Raw genomic sequence first — 20,136 nt, 5'->3', positions numbered from 1 at the left:
TTGCAAACGGCGCCGCGAGTCTCGGTCAAGCTATAGAGATCCCGAGACAGCTATTGTCTTAGTATAATTGAGTTATAATCAAGGTTTTCAAAGGCAGGTATCACCCTTCATTGTTCAGACCAAGTCTTCACGTCGATGTTAATTACACTCAGTATCGCCACCGTCTGACATATCGGAATGGTTGGTTACCCGAAACAAAGGCATTTAACATACTTAACATTCTAACCTAACCAGTGGGTCAGCAGCTTGCTAGTCCTTGCTAAAGAAATATAAATGCATATATATATATATATATATATATATATATATATATATATATATATATATATATATATATATATATATATATATATATATATATATATATATATATATATATATATATGTGTGTGTGTGTGTGTGTGTATAAATATATATATATCTTTATATAAGCTGCTGACCCACTGGTTAGGTTAGAATGTTAAGTATGTTAAATGCCTTTGTTTCGGGTAACCAACCATTCCGATATGTCAGACGGTGGCGATACTGAGTGTAATTAACATCGACGTTTGCCAGTTATAGGTATGGTTGCAATTCTTAACCCTTCACTTCCTCAAGAGCATAGAGGAAAGAGCAAAGGATATTGGTCAAATCACACAAGGACTTAGAACACAGAACAGTAGAGCCCAGGAGCTGGCGATTCGGTCCACTATGGCTCTATGCCAATCTAAACAAATCCAATTTGCCTTCATAAGGTCCATCTTCCTACATTCTCTACCTGTTCACATGTTTGACCAAATGTTCCTCAAACGTTGCTGTCGTATCTGCGACCATACTTCCTGGCAGCCGTTTCCATTCAACGACAATTTTCACTCTCTCTCTCTCCTTATCTCGTTCTGTTCTCTGTAAATCTCATTTAAACTCTCCCTCACCTGACCCTTACACCCAACACCATTGCGATTGAGGGTCAACGACTCAGTCCATCTCACCTATCTATGCCGCTTAAAATTTGCACCTTCCAATAATGGGTCGTCTCTCAGTCTCCTACACTCCAGCGAATACAATCCAAATGTGGCAAACATCTAATTAATAGCTACACTCTGGAGCAAAGACACTGTCCTGTTGAAACTCGTCTGCCCCTTCTCCAAAGCCTCCACCGCTTCCAGTAATGCGGTGACCATAACTGCACGCAATACTCCAAGTCAGACCAAAACAACATTTTATCCAGCAACAAGATGATATGGCAACTCTTATACTCAATGTCCCGCACGCTGAAGGCAAGCATAACGTACACCTTCTTTCCCACCCGATTCACTTGTTTTGCCAGTGTCAGGAAGCGAGAGAGTTGCACCCGAAATCGCTCGGTACATCACGGCTCCTGAAGTTCCTTTTACTGTATTGTTTCTTCTTGCATTGGACCGCCCGAAACGCACCAATTCATACTTGCACGAATTCTATGCCCTCTGCCATTCCTCCGCCCAAATGTCCAACTGCTCGCTATCCTGCCGTATCCTGACTCATAGTAGAGTCAGAGTAATCGAGCATGGAGACATTCCCTTCGGTCAAACTCGTCCATGCGGACGAGATCCACATCTCAGCCGGACCCACTTGCCCGCATTTGACAGATTTCCCGCGGTGCCGTTCATATCCATGGGCCTGTTCAAGTGTTCTTTAAATGTTGTTATTGGGCATGACCCAAACACTTCCGCTGGCATCTCGTTCCATCCATGCAGCGACCTCCGCGTGAAGAAGTTGACGCGTTTAAATCTTTCCCCGCTCACATTAAATTATATAATCTAGGTTTTTTTATTCCCTTTCTCTGGGGAGCAAAAAGACTGCGCATTCTCCCTAACAATCGTGACTTTAAACACCACAATACGGTCATCTCCCAGTCTCCTACGCTCAAAGAAATAAACTCCCAGCCTGCCCAACCTCTCCCGATAACTCAGGCCGTCGATGCGATTCCATCTTCCTACCAGACGAGCCTTCTATTCCGGGCTTCTCCAAGGCCTTGCTGAAGTCCATCCAGACAACATCCTCAGCCCCTTATCAATCCTCTTGCTTTTCTCTTTAACGTCTCCAACATATTTGTCAGACTCGGCTTTCCACGCAGAAAGCCCCGTTGACTATTCCTTATCAGGCTTTGTCCACGGAAATGCTGGTAGATACTGTCCTTCAGAATCCCCTTCATTAACTTATATCAGCCTCTGCTAACTACAGATTCTTCGCTTGTCCTCGCTGCCCTTCCTGAATAACACAAGAGCGTTAGCAACCCTGCAAACTTCCGGAACCTCATCCGGGGCTAAACGGTGCAAATATCTTTGCACAGACCTCGGCAATTTCCGACCAAGATTCCCACAGGGTCCAGGGATGCATTTCGTCAGGCCCTTGGGATTTAATCACGTTATTGTACTTTAGGACTGCGAAAAGCTCGTCTGTGGTAATTCGTATGTGCTCCAATATTTCACAACTCGTTTGCCTCGATTCCTTTTTACCGGGATCTTAGAAAACACTGATGAGATTTATTCTTTTCTTGGACACATTTAACAAATTCCACCCTGCCCAATCCCTTTGCACTTCGGGTGACCCAGTCAACATCAGGGAAATTAAACTCTCCCACTGCTACCATTCTATTATGTTTACAGCACTCTGAGATCTCCCTTCATATCTGTTCCTCGATTTCCCAATGACGAATCCAGGCCTACAATGAAGCCCCTTGGAAGTCATCATCCACTTCCTGTTTCTATGTTCTTTTCAATTATCCTCACCGAAGATAACCCAAGAATATCCTCCCTTTGCATTGTTGCTTTGTCCTTGTTCATCAAAATGCCAACCACCCTTTCTTACCTGTACCTCTGTCACGCCTGTAGCATCTGTGCTCTGGAATACTGAGCTACTAGCTCTGTTCTTCTCTCAGCCATTTTTCACTGATGGTGATAATGTCTCAGTCCCCTGAGATAATCCACTCTCTGAGTTCTTCCGACTTAACTGTTAAGCCTGTTGCACTGAAATAAATGCGGTGTAAACCATCGGTCTTTCCTCTCTCGTTACCGGGCTCCTGGCTGTCCTGTCCACTAACCTTGCCCTCATTGCCAACAGTGTTTGCTCCCAAATTCTCAAGTGCCTCAACCTTGTTAACCAGCAAATCGCCCTCCGAGGATATTGGTCCCCAGTCCAGTTCGGGTGCAAATCGTCCTTCCTGTGCCGATCACCCTTGACCCAGAATAGATTCCAATTATCCGAAAACCCAAATCCCTGCTCGCTGCGCCAGCTCCTCGGCCACGCATTGGTCTGGCTTGTGCTTCTATTTCTTCCCTCAGTAACCCGTGGCAGTGGGAGTAATCTACAGATAACGGCCCTTCAGTTCCTGCTCGTTGACCTCTTCCTTCACTCCCTTTCCTCACTCTGCAGGACCACATTCTTTTTCCAACCCATGTCGTTGTTAACCTAATATCGAGTCTCCTCTCACTCTTGCTTTGTCTGAATCTACCCTTCCCGGCTGAGCTTTCGAGCTGATCGCGGTGCCACAGACCTGACTGCTGCTGCTCGGCTCTGGAAGGTTATCCCTCCAGAATTTTCCAAAGGGCTCGGCCTTTTTCCGAGGCAATGGCCACAGGGGAACACTGCGTGCTCTGGCAACTGCCTTTTCCTTTTTCTGGTGGACATCCACGTACATGTAGCCTGCACCACAGCTGCCGACCTCAGTATAAGACAGATCTAGGATGATCGCACAACCCAGATGGTCCTGCGTGGCGTCCAATTCCAGCTCCAGTTCGTTGAGGCGGTAATTTAGGAGATGCAGCTGAGCCCACATCCCACCTGTCCAATCACAAGGGAAACAGGAAGGTTTTCTGATCTCCCACATCCTGCAGGAGCGCACACTACAGTCCTCACTGCCATATAGCTTCATTTTTATTGGGTGGGGCACGTCACAATTAGCCAATCAGAAATGCCGTGCTCCGAAAAAAAAGCTGGACTTTCCCCACTGCTGCTCCTGTCTGCTCAGCTTCCTGGTTGGAATGTAACCACAAAGAAACGAACAGCACCTTACCTGGCTGTAAGAAAACAGCTTCAAGAATGTTGGGGTATCGCTTATGACTATCAATGCGAGTGCAGATATTCTTCAATATGTGGAACTCTGGAAATTTTGGAGGTCGTAAGCTGAGCTCTGAGAAGCTCCAGCACTGTGAATGTGAGGCACTTCCTTGTGACCCGCTGTGCTGATGAAAATACCACCCCTCAGCCATCAAAATAAAGTTCAATATCCGTGGATATTTCATTTCAATGTGATTTGTATTTGTCCAGGATATGTAAGAACTCTCATGATTTGAAGAATACGCCTGTTGTCCATTGGGAACAGTGAAGCGAGTACACATATGTGGCTTGGAAGATACCTTTGTGTGACATCCTTGATGTGGCTGAGAGAGAAAAATGCATTCGCAAATAGGGCCAGTAGGTGGCGTCTACAAGGTAGAAACCTGTGAACAACGAAAGAAATGGGAAATAACGCTGGACGTTCTTCGACAGGAGTTGTTCAAGTGTTCAGACCTCGAAAGCAGCGTGGGTGTACCGAACAATGTTAATATGCAGCTAATAAGCATGCAAGATATCCAGCAAACTGATGATTATGGTTAAGGAGAAAATATGTGAGATAAAATGACGCAAGCAGAAGGGAGAGTCAATTTACATTTTTTTCATAAAACCGACATGTCTGCTGTTATATGCAATGATGGAAAGAATACTTGGAGACCCAGCAATTGGATGGTAAGAGGATATCCGGGAAAAGCAAAAACGTCATTGAGATCCAAATTTATAATCGAGCTGCTAATATTTTTCAATAAAAACAATGAAAATCTGTTTGTTTTCAGAAATTTAAAAAGCAGCAGTGGTTTTGTGAAAAGAAGAATAAACACGGGACACAGCAAAAATTGCCTGTATATGTCTAGTAAATGTGGTCAAGGACTCATGAATTGAATTAAGAAAACACGAAGATGATGGTTGCACTGAGATGTCATAAAAATATTAATGTCTGAAAAAGATCAGAGATCTTGGTCTACGGGAAAAGTGACCCGACTTGTGGCGTCCGAGAACTTTTGTATTAAGTAATTGAAATTGATGGAGCCTTGTGGTTCGAATTTTGAATTCTGGAACACATTTCTTTCCTTCCTATTTTGATTGAAGGAGCTAGCAATCAACACAGAATAAGAAACATGCGTTCAAAGAAAATAGATTTGATCAATCCTGATGGAGGAGGATAGGTCCAGATCCGTTATGCAACCTGAACCCAGGAGTGTACCAGCAGAGTGAATATATATTAAAGCAATTCTATGCAAAAAGAAGGATAATGACAATTCCTGACAATAGAAGCAATGCAAAAAACCCAAAGTTGTGATGGAGGATATAAAGCAGCAGTCATTTTAGGATTGTTCCTATCTGAGCTGACTTTCGAACTTGCAGCAGGGCAGGATATGTATTTCGTTTTCTCCTTTCGCCAAGGAATGTGAACATCACCGGCAAAGCCGATATTTGCTTTGCAAACCTTACTGACCCTCAAGTGAACGAATACTGCAGTTAAAAATGGAATGAAGAACATTGCAGAATGCATTTCAATAATAGGGAAGTTTTATTTTCGATGTGATTGGTCCTCAGGACTTTTGCAGGGACAGAAAGCACTAATCCTAACACTAATCCTAACCCCAAAGCACCCAGACAAAATTTGGAGGGAAACACATACTGAGACCAAAAAGTGATCAATTTAACATGATGTATGAAACTGTGAGACCAAACGATGTTCTGTGTATTATGCTCGTGACCAGCAGGTGGGACGCATCGATTAGGAAGAGGTAAAGTTGATAAAAACTGGAAGCAGTCTTCGACAGGAGCTATTGAGGGGTACAGTATTGTTTTAAAATCAGTGAACCTCTCTTTCAATATTTAGAATCCTTAAGTCTGAAATTGCCATGGCGTCGTCACCATTCGTGTCTCTGGATCAACCGTCTGGCACTCAGTCCAGTAATGATCCAGAGCGGTTTATTTCCTGTTTGAACCTTGACATTCCCAATGGCCTGTGCAGCAGTAATCCAACAAGTGGCAACCAGTCACCATAATCGACTTCACTCCCATTAATGCTCTCCTGTCTTCAAAGGAATTACCTCAAATGCGTGGCAACTGCAGAGCAATCGGATCAGTCTTCATTAGAGTAATATTATATTAGGACACAGCGAACGTAGAGTTGCAATGTTTTCTGCGCCGTCAGATATGGAAAACCAGAACTGGTTGAGAAGCCGGCTTCTTTCATTGTGGTTCAAATGATTACTGAAATAAAATCGTAGGAATAATAAACAATTCAATCGTTCCGACCGAGACGGTGGAGGAGGCATGTTGTTAACTCTTGTAGAAATTCCAGGAATTATTGGTGAACGATGGCCCATTATTCCGTCTTGCAACTAGAGCTGGCAAATATATCCTTTTCTTGGAGAGGAGGCGACTGATTGGAGAACTGACAGAAGGTATACTAAGTTATTTTGGGAATAAATAGCGAAGAAATGTTGGAGAATGTGAAACATTTATCTGCAGCAAATTTGCTTCCTGTAGAGGACAATGGTTTAGGGTAAAGTGTAAGATTTTCAGGCCAACTAAAATAGATATTGGTTTCATCCCGATGGTACAGTTGCGTGCAGCTCCGCTCGCCCCATATAGGAAGGATGTGGAGGCTTCGGACAGGGTGGAGAAGACATTTGCAGGAGGCTGCCTGGATTAGAGGGTATTATCGATACGGAGTGGTCGGACAATGTTGGGTTGTTTTCTCCGGAGCTTGGGAGGCCTATGGGAGTTCTGATATTTTGCATAATTATGAGAGGCATCGATTAGGGTAGACAGGCAGAATCTTATTTTTTGCCTCAGGGTAGAAATATCGAATACTGGAGGGAATAGCTTTAATGTGAGTGGGGGGAGTTTAAACGGGATGTGCTGAGCAATTCTTTCATACAGGGAGGGGTAACTGGCTGGAATGCTTTGCCAGAGGTGGCGGTGGAATCAGATCGTGGCTTTCAAAATGCTTTCGGACAGACACATAAATATCCAAGGAATTGAGCGATATGGATCATGGGCAGGAAGAAGACATTGGTTTAATTTGGCAGCATGCACAACACAGATATCGTTGGCTGACGGGAGTATTGCTGTGCTGCACTGTTCGATGCTTTATAACAATAGAAATCTGGAATGCATTCCCTCGGTCGGTGGAAGAGCCAGGTACACTCTCAGCGTTCAGTAAATATCCGAAGTTAAATCGCCAAGGGCAAGAAAGCCACGGACCAATGATGGTAAATGCATGGGTGGCATGGGCATCGAGAGCTGAAAGACCCGTCTCTCTGTTGCATGATTGCTCTTCAATGTCTGTGGAAACAGGTACTTCCCAGTAACTACACCGACACCACCACGTGAGAAGAGACCTTTACAGATCCGCAAACTACTTTATTCTTTAATATGCAACCTTTCACAATAGAACGTCCATAAATCATAGATAGGTACAGAAAGAAGATTTGTCACTTCAAATAAACTGGAGGGATTTTGTTTAATAAACGTGCCCTAAGTGTAATACGGTGTGCGGCAAAAAATGAGTCAGTTCCCAGTGGTTTTGGAAAGTTACTCTGTTAACAAGAATTATTTATAATGTTCTTAGAAGTTGAGTCATAGACCAAAAAAGGAAGTCCCGACATGCGAATGCCGGACTTACGAACGTCCGTACTTACGAACCGACCTTCGTGGTCCCGGGGACAAGTGCGCATGTGCGGCCGGGGCTATCTGCGTCCGCGATCCTCGGGCCAAGTGCGCATGCGCGGACACTGTTCCGAGTTACACACAAAATCAGGTTACGAACAGTCTCAAAAACGGAACCCGTTCGTAACCCGGGGACTCCCTGTACATCTCAATTTCGTTGTCGCTTTGTTACATCAAATTGTAAAGAATAGATTTTTCAGCGTTCTCGTCTGTAAAGTGCTGGTGTTCAGTGCGTTACGCGTTTGCAGGCATCGCTGAAGTTAACATGCGGATAAAGCGAGCGATCAGGAAGGCAAACAGTATGTGGCAGAAGGTATGAGATTTAACGGAAGGATCCTGTGACGGTCATGTTGGAACATTGACTATTGCTCGGGGATCTGGAATCCTGACAAAAGGAAAGATCTACCCGTGATGGAGCATGCCAAACAATCGTTTCATCAGGACTGAATTTCTGGGCTGCACTAGCAGATATAAAGAAGTCTAGGCCTCAGTGGGGATCAAGGTGCGCGTTTTAAAGGTCTTGGCAGGTTATATGCAAAATAATATTTGCATTGAAGCGAGAAGCTGGATGCACGACCTCACAAGAACGGGTTAGCTGTTTAGCACAGGCGTGGAAATACATTTCTTCAATAAAGGTAGCTAATGTTTGTTCTGCTGCAACCAGGAAGGCAGCTGAGGCTCAGTTGCTGAGTATACCAGAATCGATATATCATTGGAAAGTAGTACAATTCAGGACGTATGGGGTTAGGACAAGAAAGTGGTGCTCATGGAGAATATCAACCGTTTATGGCTTTAAAGGCTCCGGGACATGTCTGGCCTCTTCCTAACCCGCGTTGTGTTTTAGTTTAATGGATGAGGAGACGCGTTTATGCTTTGGCACTTTCAACTTGGAAGGAATAACGGGTGAAGAGAATACGTTTGCTGAAAGCGAGGAACATCAGTTACATCATTGAATTGCGGGTAGGAATCGAAGGGCCGAGGAGCCTCCACTTGTTCCTACTTGCAGCGTTCCATGTTAAGCAGCGACACAGAGAGAAGATCCCCGGTGAACTAATGAATAGAAGAGGAAGTCATCATCTGGGAGACTCATGTCAGAGCAGATAGATCGGTCTTGTTGCTGTGACTGAAGAGAAATATGGGAGGGGGTGATGAGGATTTGCTCACTTCACCTCTTCCAGCGTTCATTTCAAGCACGAAATATCACTGGATGAGTTGAAGCAAGCTGAGACTGCTTCGTTCGGCCCCGACTATACTTGTGAGACGGAGAGTTCGGATGCGCAAAGGACTGTAAAACTTCTAGGTCTTCACTGCCGAATACACCGTGTCATTTGGGTCGTTCATTTGGGATGTTTCTTGCCGGCCCTGATGTGAACGATTGGAATAGTTAGTCATTCGATGGTCTCTCAATCTACCAAGAGCCGTACAGAAATTTATCGGCAGGTCAGTCTGTGCAATAAGAGTAGAAAACGAAAGAGTCCCGGTGGAACATCTGTATTGGGCCTATTTGTAGGCTGTTGTCTGAACACGAACGATTACTGGTGAGTACAATATAGCCAGCATTATGTTGTTCTGCTAATATTAAGGAGGTATTGGCCCCTTTCACGTGAATCTGGGAGTTCGCTGCAACTGCTGAATGATCCCACACTAACCGTGCACAAACTCTCCATGACAAACGTCCCAACGATTAACCCCAAGGGCATCGGACAAGCTAACATTGGTTGCCTGGTGAACGACGCCGAGAGAAGTATTACAGCCTTAACTGTTTCAGTCGCGCAAAGCATAGAATTGTCTTTTTACGTAAAGATCCCCACGATTTTCCGCAACTTATGGGCAGCGAAATTATAACTGGCGGGAATTGTCTGCAAATCCCCGAATGCAAAAGTTCGGGCAGGAAACAGCGATTATCCCAAACCCAGAGGTGTCACAGCCTGACAGGTTACAGAAGCATTGTTCCTAAGGGGGTGACTTATTTATCCGGTTAAAACCAAAAAATAACCATTTAACTCCTGTCCCCACCTGAACACTCATTCCTTTTAGTCCTTCAGGATTTACTGGATTGAGATAAAACCTGAATATTCTCCTGAAGACCAGGAAGGTCTCTTGGCAAGAGTGGCAATGGACAGATAATATTTGGACCTTTTTTTTCTGACAGCGAACCATTGAGTTATAAAATTTCATGGAAGACTCATTTTTAACTCACTTTGCGTTTCTTCGGGAGAGGTTTCATCTTTAGGTCGGCATCTGTGGTACAAATAAGAAGAATGCATCGATCACTAACAGCATTTTAATACTTCCACGACAAAGACAAGACTCTCAGAGAGCAAGTTTTATTTGGTCATGATGTTCTGCTTCGATTGTCAACGACTAAACATCGGTTTTCTATATTTTCAGCTGGGCTGAATGAAAACCATCGCCGTCCATCAAGTTGGTCTGGTTCACAGAGTTATCCTCATCAGTCTCTATGATTTCAGGTAACTCTTCTTCACATATTCTCGACTTCACCCACCACTGCACCACCTCGGCAAACTCCACCCTTCAGTTAGACTCCAGGGTAAATTCAAATGTGCGCCTCATGCCCCAAAAGGCACATATTTGGTATGTGGGTGGAAACCAGAACGCCTTGGGAAACGTAGGTTGAAACAGAGAGAACGTGCAAAATCTACGCAGAGAGAACCGGAGTTCAGGATGGAAAACAGACAGCTGAAGTTCTGATGTGGAGGCCTAACCACTACTTCCCGTGACAGCATAACTTTCTGACTGGGTTTGATGCAATTCGGTGTGACCTTGTTCAGGGGAGATAGCCTTCAGTTGAAGATTACAAGTAGCATTGTTTCTGCGCGCCTGATATTCCGCGACCTGGATTGGTAATATTTGTATCGCCATTTGTACTCCTGTTTTCTAATTGCAAAAGCCATTCTTTTATTACACATGGTTAGTTTAATAGGCCACATCCTTTCTATATCTATCTTAAATTGCACATGATCCTATTTCATTGTGTGCATTCCCTCCCCGTGCTGCGGTTTCCTCCGACATCCCAAGGAGCTGTTGCACCTGACTTCCCGAATTTTCATTCCCGTTTAAGTGGGAAGTTGGATCACACTTGGAGTATTGTGTTCAGTTCTAGTCGCCTCATCATAGCAAGGATGTGGAAGCTTTAGGGAGGGTGCAGAGGAGGTTTACCAGGAATCATCAGTAGGATTAAATGTCAGCACAGCATCGTAGGCCGAAGGGCCTTGCTGTGCTGTAATGTTCAATGTTCTATGGATTGGAGACCATGTCTTATGAGGAAAGGTTGAGTGCGCGAGGGCTTTTCTCTTTGGAGAGAAGGAGAATGAGAGGTGACTTAATAGAGGTGTACAAGATGAGAAGAGGCATAGATCGAGTGGACAGTCAGATACTTTTTCTTCCCCTGGACGAAAATGGCTAACACGAGGGGGAATAATTTTAAGGTGATTGGAGGAAGGTATAAGGGGGATGTCAGGGGTAAGTTTTTTACATAGGGAGTTGTGGGTGCGTGGAACGCGCTGCCGGAATAGCTTTTGTGGGCAGATACATCAGGGACTTTTAAGAGATTCTTAGGCAGGCACGTGGATGATACGAAATGGAGGGCTATGTGGGAGGGACGGGTTAGATAGATATTACAGTAGGATTAAATGTCAGCACAACATCGTGGGCCTAAGGGCCTTGCTGTGTTGTAATATTCAATGTTCTATGTTCTAGTCCACAGGGAATTAGTGACATAAAGGAGAAATAATTCGTGGCAGGGAGATTAAAAAGAAAAGGTTGGATGGAACTGATGGGACTGATCGGTTGGGATCTGGCATGGGGAATAATGGACTCCTTCCGTTTTGCAGTAAGTACGGGGTGAAATTAGCTGGGCGAAGATGATGCTTTACAAATCTCGTCTCTTCATTTGCACATCATATTGTAATACTCATGTAGAAATGGGAAAATTAATCTGCAAATGCAGTGAATATGAAATCTAAGATGCTGGAACCACTCAGTAAGTTGGCAGCATCTGTGGAAAGAGAAACAGATTCAAAGTTTTAGCTCAGATCCCAATCCCCAGATGCTTCAGTAACGGGCTGAGTATTTCTGGGACTTTCTGAAAAGCTCATTTCTCGAACACGATGCAGCATTGCATCCAAATTTCACCAAGAGGCTAACAGAGTGACGTGCACAACGGCTAACGTCTGCAGGGTTTTGGATCGATATCGTGGACCTGATTTGAGGATCTGGTGTTGAATGCAACTCACAGCAGATTCACAGACGGCGGCTGTACAGAAAAGACGTATTCAATGAGTAAATCCGTATTCCTTCTGATGTTTGAAACAAGTGAAACACAGACAATAACCGGTCTGAATTTCTATAAGAAAAGCGAAATTACACTTACAGACGACGTTGTCATGAGTTTGCACCTCTGGAGGCGGATCGACCCTTGAAACAACAGAAGTCAACATTTTAGTCATCTTTCTTATCTGACAAAGGGTGCAAGGCGTTGAAGTTTTCTGGTAACAGGTTTCAGGTTAGTATACTGCATATTACGCAGGAATAGGTGGGTGTGATTTTTAAGGATGCCCAATGTATTGAAAGCGACATGAGCTGATCAGTGAATATTCGAAGAAAGGCAAATGACATAAACTGCAGAAAATGTGAAGCAATGAACCTTAGTCGAACAAAATAAAATAAAAAAATACTTTTTTTTCAAATCATGTAAGATTTAAGGTTATTTCTGTTCAGTGGGCCCGGGATGTTAACGAGTCATGAAATGTTTATGAATACGTACTGCAAGCAGTTCGTAATACAAAGATGCCTATTGTTTGCACACAGTTCTGCTGAAAATATGCACTCACCTCATTTCCCCACGGCTTCGGATCTTCCCTGTGACCGATGCAAATGTAAAACAGAAGTTAAGAGGAAAATAAATGCGTTGTATGCACATTAGGAAGCATCTTAAATAATCCAGTATTTATGCCCCTTACCGCAAATAAATCTGGCATAAATCCAAGTGTTTCAGGAAAATGGGAGACTTAGATTAACCAATAGGAAGGTGAAAACGATGGGTTAAGACGAGGGGTGCATTGCTGAGCCCGGAAACCGGAATAACAGAAACCGGAAGACACCAGGACACTCAGCGTGGCAGGCAGCATCTGCGGAGAGAGAATCAGTTCCACTTCTGTTTCCAGAAGAAGGGTTATTTTACTCAACCCAGGAAAGTGTGAAAAGTTTTCCATAGTTTCATAGAAAATACATACAGCTCATCGAGTGTATGTCGACCATTCAGCACCTATTGCTAGCAATACTAAATATTTTACCACATTCCCTCTCACTCTCCTGGATTCTACCGCATCATCTACACTTCAGGGACAATGTATAGTAACCAACTGTCTCAATGAATTTCACATCTGAGGAATGTAGGAGGAAACAGGACCATTTGAACGAACCCCGCTTGGTCACAATCAGAAAGCGCAGACCCCACGCAAACATCACCGGAAGTAATCGAACGTGGGATTTATGGGGCAGCAATCTGCCAGCTGCAGCCTTGTTCATTTTGCTTCATGTTATCGTTTGCCATTTTCCAAGATTACATTACCGAAGGCAACATTTTATTTCGTGAAGAATAGTCATCTGGCTAACGGGACTGCTGTACGCCACCTCTGCAAAATTCATACTGAGAGGTATCCGGAGTTGGGGCAACTTCCGCTTCCGTTTTTTATTCTAAACACCTGCAAAATGTTCTTCAGATATTAACTTTGATGCTTTCTCTGTACAAGCCTAATATCTTGTTAATTTTGCCAGAAAATAACCACCCCTTACTGGTGGATTGTTCGTGGGCAGAGGTGAACAAAGCGTGCACCCAGTTGCGGTCCCATGGATTTCTTCCGCATGCGCTAACTAACCTTTTTTCCAAAGGTAGACGACCAGCAGAGAACTCATTATGACCAGAGTTAAAACAGCTAAAGGTATAATCCAGGAAAGACCAGAGTTAGCTAAAAGAGAAAGAATGCACAGAATATTTCCAGGTTAGCCTGTGCTGTTAATGCTTTCAGTTAGACTTTCTATCCGATGGAGCACAAGAGATGAGCCAAAAATAACAACATTGATCGCTATCACCGAATTCAAGGTGTTGCGCTGGATCAACCTTCAGTGCAGGGCTTCAACTACAGATCGTAAGATCGAAATTAAATCCTGAAATATTCCTTATGTGAGGACAAGCGTTTGTTCCGGACCCTGTTGTGTGTCAATGTCAACAAAGTAAGAAGTCATCGTATGAAAATACAAATGCGTCCAGTTCTGTCTGCTTTGGGCTTTCGCCAGAGAGAGTATCGGAGAAATGCTCACTAACAATTTACAGAATTTTAGATTGCCGCAAAAAATCCCAATCAAAATGTCATCATTGTACTAACACTGGGCACTGGGCTTTCAGTATGCTTCTGTGGCACACACAGGGTCCGGTGACACAAACAGAAAGAAAACGAAATGTTAATTCAAAGATTGCGGGTTATTTGTGGCATTTGAAAGTAAATCGGACAGAGAAAGCGAGACATTGAGAGAGAGCCATAGAGTGCGAGGGAGATACAGAACCACAGAGAGAGCGACAGAGGCAGAGACAAAGAATGTGAGCATGTTTACAGTTAAATATTAAAATGACGTCAGAAAAAAATTTAAATGTCAAATACTGTATAAAGGTGACTCTTTATTTGCCACTTTGTTGGCTTTTAATATATTTTCAAAGCAGTTACCTGTCATACTCTTTTGTGAGCTTTAACTCAGTTTTCCACCTGGAAGTGTTCAAGCTGAATTAGGACAATGTCTGAAGGTGAAACCATCCAGCCAAGGATCTTGCTGCTCAGCGCAGTCCTACCAATTCGTTATCTATCTTGAGACACTTGAGTAACGGGACACTTTCTCCCTGTATCCAAGCTGTCAAGACCAGTGAGTATGTCCTGCGTTTTAAAGCGAGCACCTCTCGCTCTTCTAACTTCTGTAGATAGCAGACCAGTCTCCTCAACGTCAGCACGTCGGGGCGGGGTGGGAGGGAGGGGGAAACCCGGGCGACAACTACTGAGGAATCGACCTGTGAACATTCGCTGGCTCGCTTCATCAGCTGAACTGACACTCTCAGAGCAGATATTGCCTAAAGTTGAAGGGTCCTTAGTCTGAACCCTTTGATTCCACAGATGCTGCCTGAGTTCCTCTGTGTTAGCACGGTTTTTAGTTTTTATTTCAGTCTCCGTAGCAGGCTTTCCCCCTAATGGTCATGCATCTGAGCGATTTCTTCCCATCTCCGCCCACGCCAAACGATTCAATTAAAGCCATTGGTGATTTGGGTTCGTTTTCGCAAGAATAGTGGATACAGCTATTCATCTCAAAATCTCGTAGTTACGGCGGATGGGTGCTGATAGCATCGAAAAGCGGAAAAGAATGCATTGGAAAATTTTGAGAGAAGTGGTCTGATAGGGATGGAGAGTCACAGGCATCCAGCACAGAAAGAAGCCGCTCGGCTCCCCATGCCGGCCATCAATTACCCATCCAGAGCATTCGTTTCGCTTCAGCAAACTTGCTCGGTAGCCTTCCAGGTCTCAGCGATTCAAGTGTTCATGCAGCTATTTGTTAACCATTGTGAGAGTCATTGCCTCCATCTCATCTTAATTCTCTGCACTCTGGCTTTAGACCTCTCTCCATAGATGAAATGTTTCTTACGTTCTGCCCCATCTCTGCTCCTTATAATTTTGTACACTTGACCTATCTGCCAGATTCCTCTGCTGGAGGAAAACCGCCCATTTCGGTTTTCCGCATTACTGAAATACTCCATCTGGGATAACATCCTGTCAATCTCCTTTCTGACTTCTCCAATAGTTTTGCGACCAGAATTACATTTAATACTCCACCTGCAGACAAACCAGTGTTGTTCCTACTTGCACCATAACCTCCAGTCTCTCAGGTTATATTCCCACTGGTTTGCTCTGCTAAATTTTAGTCCTTCCAATATTCATATTGCAGGTATTCAATGATCCGGTGGCCATTATTGCGGATGTGAAAGTGTTATTGTTTTTCAGCCTCTTTAGTTTGAAACTGAAATGTAACTGAAAGAAACTGCGAAGTGGGCTCACAGAACAGGAAAACAGAACACGGAGAAATAAAATCTCATCAGATGTGGAAGCCTCTGTGGTTGGAGAAACAGTATCTGGGACTTCGTCAAGAACAGAAAGAAAAACAATATTGTTCACATGGAATTGACAAAAATCTTGGAACAGAAGTTCATACAGTCAGTTACAGAGTCATGGAGCCATAGAGCCCTGTAGCATGGATATCGGCGCTTCGGCCCTAATTTGCGTGCCGACCAATTTTCCCTGACTGAGTTCGTTCCATTTGCCTGCATATCCATCGAAACCTATCCTATCCACTTGATAGCCCAGAAGCCTATCAAAGGTTGAAATATTATCCGCACCTACCACTTTCTCTGGCATCTCTTTGCATGTACCCGCTACCCTCCGTTTGATAAAAAATCTTGACCCTCATCCCCTTTAAATCTTTCTCCTCTCACATTTAACCCGTACCTTTTAGTTCTGGACTCTCCTACACTGGGGAAAAGACTGTGTATGTGCACCTTATCTGTGCTGCTCATGATGTTATAAACATCTCGAAGTTACCCCTCAGCCTCTAAAGCACCAGGGAAAAGTTCCGAGCCTATCCAGTCTCTCCTTATAACCTAAGCCCTCCTGACCCGGAGCCATCTTCATAAACCTTTTTTGCACCCTCTCCAGTTTAGTGACATCCTTCCTGTAGCAGGGTGAGCAGAACTGCACGCATTACCGCAGATGCGGCCTTGTCAAGTCTCGCCTGGCGGAAACATCACGTCCCAACTACTGACCTCACTACGCTGGCCGATGAAGGCAGTCGTTCCAAACACCCTCTTCACAACTCTGTTTTTCTATGTCTCCACGAGGGCCCTGGAAATTTCTTCCCCAGTTTCCCACTATGTCCGATGATACACTTGATCAAGTCCCGACGATTTATCTACCTTTATACGTTCTGAGACCTCAACCACGTTCTACTGTAATGTGAACTGTCTTCATCACTATTAACCTACCCGAGTCCGCTTGCATCCATATATTTCTCTGCAGGAAGTGGAGACGACTAATATCTGTTAAGGACCTCGCCCATCTCCTGTGCTTCCACGCGTCGGTGACAGCGTTGATCTTTCAGGGGACGCTACTCAGTCCTTCGTTACTACTTTGCTCTTAATGTACTTATAGACCTCTCATTGGCTTATCTGCCAAATACATGTCATTTCCTATTTTGTCGCGTAATTTCCCTATTAAGCGTTCTCCTGCATCCCATAGAGTCCTTAGAGGACCCACTTTATCCCAGCTATCCATACCTCACACGGCTACTTCATTTTCTTCAACTGAACCTCAATGTCTCTTGTCATCCAGGATTCCCTACACCTGCCAGCCCATGACCCACAAACAGGCTCCACCAATCAACTGTTTTTCAGACGTTCCTGTCTAATTCCTTCCAAGGTGACCTTGTCTCAATTTAGGACATTAAATTGTGGACCACTCCTGTTCGTTTCCAGATCTATTTTTAAACTAATAGAATTGTGGTTAATGATCCCCAAATGCTCCCGCATTGACACTTCAGACACTTGCTCTGCCTCATTGTCCAAGAGGAGGTACAGTTTTGCCCCCTGTTCAAGTGAGACAAATGGTCCGAGCTTGGCTTGGGCATCTTAGTCGACATGGACCAGTTGGGCAGAAGGGCCTTTTTCCGTGCTGCATCGCTCTATGGCTCTATTGCCGGATACTACTGGGGGCCTGTAGTACAATCCCATCAAAGCTACCACCCACTTCTTATTTAGACAATGAGACATAGGAGCAGAATTAGGCCATTCGGCCCTTCGAGTCTGCTCCGCCATTTGATCGAGGCTGATTTATTTTTCCCTCTCAGCCCCATTATCCTGCCTTCTCCCCGCAACATTTGATGCCCTTAATAATCCAGAACCTCTCTCCCTCAGCTTTAAATATACCTCTCCACGTCCACTCTATATATGCCCTTCAATATCCGGTTGGTTTCAATTGGATACTCCCTCATCGTTCTAAACTCCAGCGAGTTCAGGTCCAGAGCCATCAAACACTGCTAACACGTCATCCCAATCATTCCCGGGATCATTCTCATAAACTTCCTCGGGAGCCTCTCCAATGCCAGCACATCCTTACTTCGATATGGGGCACAAACCTGCTCACAATACTCCAGATGTGGTCTGACCAACGCCGTATAAAGCCTCAGCATTACATCCTTGTTTTTATATTCTCGTCCTCTTGAAATGAAGTATTTCTCAGTTCCACCCATATCGCTTCACTGGCCTCACAGAGGCGGCCAGAGTTCTTAAATTAGATTGATTTCAGCGCAACAAAACAAGTTGCACACAATGGGTAACTGATGCAATATTGTGCAAACTCCGCCATGGCACAGCTGCATGACTGGAAATTTTACTCACCTGTTACAGACAAATGTACAGAATCACTCTGCGCCGACTTTAGCTGCCTTCCGCCCTCAGTAGCTTCGTAACCACAGGTGTAGTTTCCGCTATTGTAGCCATATGTAGCTCTGATGGTGAATGTGACTGAATTGGTCTGTGCCGTCGCGGACTGGACAACCGAGTAGTTTGATCCCCATTGCCTGTAGAGGTAGAACGTCGTGTCTGCCCTCTGCCGTGGACTTGTACAGTTGAAGGTAACGTGTTCCCCTTGACGAACCTCATTGGAATACACTGTTATACTTGGTCTGGGCAGATCTGTAAATCAAAGGGAGACATAGAGACGGTTGGAGCAGTCTGAGCACATTGCTACTTCTTAAACTCCATCATTAGATGTGCGGGCAGGGCAATATTTCAGTAACACAATCAACTCAGACACGTGGTGCGACGTGTGGCAAAGAACAGCAAAGGGCAGCAGGGCAGTTAACCTCTGGGGGATGGTCGCTGATGGGATTGAACACACGCACTGTGAGGACTGGATTTTAATCTTCAGCAGTGATTGTAGTCAATTCGAATAACTGATACAATCTAAAAAAAATAGTGCAACGTCAGAGAGAGCAATTCTGGATACTTCCCAGGGCGGATTAGAATAAATATTAATTTTTTTCCTCAACAACACCACATGGTTAACATAAATTGACGATGAAAGAAACTATCAAACTCATTCATGAGTCTCCATATATTTCAGCGATAGTATTTTTCACAATTCAGCGTTGAACACTTTGGGAAAAGGTGGGATGGAATGCAAACGTCGGAGAGCTTATACATGGGAGACAATATGCTAAAGAGAAATAAGTCGAACAATAGGATTACACTGATTAAAAGTACGGAATATCAAAACATGTAACGTAAAGCTACATTGCTGTCAGAAAAATGTCGTCATTTGGTTGTGGTTGAGATGAGCCAGTCTTCTGGAAAAAGTTCTGCATTGGTAAATAGTCAATATTGAATCACATCTGTTTTAACACGCCATGATTTGGTCGTTGCAACCCTTTGTACCATGCTGTAGAATTAGGAAAGAGGTCTGTACTCAAAGTGTCGAACATCTTTGTTATTCTCTACTCCCTGGGAACGTTGAGGCTCAGTCATTGATTATGTGCGGAACAGAGAAATGTGCATTGTTATTTGTAACAATTATTAAAGGATTTGGCGATAAAGTAGGAAATGGTGTTTTAATTAACAGGGATGGGGTACTACGGTAGATAAATCTCCAGGGCATGTCCTGGTGCATTCTCGGACCTCATGGGAAGCTGGAGAAGAAATTGCAGAGGCCTTTGCAGAGATTTCTTCTTCATCTTTGGCCACCGGTGAGGATCCGCCGGACTGGAGAGTGGGGAATGTGGTGTCATTGTGTAAAAAGGGCAGCAAAAACAAGCCAGGAAACTACAGGCCGGTGAGTCTCGCATCGGTGGTGGGTAAAATGCTAAAGGGGTTACCGAGGGACAGGATTTATCAACATTTGAAGATTCAGGGTCTGATTCGGGACAGGCAGCACGGCTTTGAGTGTGGAAAGTCGTGTCCATCAAACGTCTTGGAGTTCTTCGAGGAGGTACCGAAGAGGGTGGGTGAGGGAGGGGCAATAGATGTTGCCTTGACGGACTTTATAAAGGCGTTTGACAAGGTCCCTCACGGCAGGCTTGTCGGGAATTTTTGACTGCATGATAAACAAGGGGAGATTCATAATTTGCTTCGTGGAGGAAAGAAACGGGTGATGGTCGAGGGTTGTTGCTTGGACTTCAGGCGTCCTCCCAGACGTGTACCACAGGGGTCGGTGCTGAGGACATTTGCTGTTTCCTAAATACTGAAAGTGAGATGTCTTAACTGACGGAAGAACA

The 20,136-nt window shown here is 44.3% G+C and overlaps 1 protein-coding gene across 8 annotated transcripts in view; it reads right to left on the bottom strand.

Annotated features, from left to right (window-relative positions):
* Window positions 1–7,446: 7,446 nt before the first annotated feature.
* Window positions 7,447–20,136, bottom strand: part of LOC127566464 (uncharacterized) — a 32,161-nt gene continuing 19,471 nt past the window's right edge. For 3 of the 8 annotated variants that reach the window (XM_052008891.1, XM_052008896.1, XM_052008892.1), the window contains 6 exons: window positions 18,263–18,559; window positions 13,659–13,748; window positions 12,612–12,639; window positions 12,152–12,195; window positions 9,959–9,999; window positions 7,447–9,204 (listed from right to left, as the gene is read on the bottom strand). In XM_052008891.1, coding sequence (XP_051864851.1) covers window positions 9,055–9,204; window positions 9,959–9,999; window positions 12,152–12,195; window positions 12,612–12,639; window positions 13,659–13,748; window positions 18,263–18,559 — 650 coding nt within the window. In that variant the 3' untranslated portion in view covers window positions 7,447–9,054. The remainder of the gene's footprint in view (window positions 9,205–9,958; window positions 10,000–12,151; window positions 12,196–12,611; window positions 12,640–13,658; window positions 13,749–18,262; window positions 18,560–20,136) is intronic. The other 5 variants (XM_052008893.1, XM_052008894.1, XM_052008895.1 and 2 more) reach the window with 5 other exon arrangements.

The sequence above is a fragment of the Pristis pectinata genome, chromosome 41 (genome assembly GCF_009764475.1).
Source record: "Pristis pectinata isolate sPriPec2 chromosome 41, sPriPec2.1.pri, whole genome shotgun sequence".
Taxonomy (NCBI): Eukaryota; Metazoa; Chordata; class Chondrichthyes; order Rhinopristiformes; family Pristidae; genus Pristis; species Pristis pectinata.
Note: the sequence above shows the minus strand (reverse complement) of the source record. Positions and strands in the feature narration are given on the sequence as shown.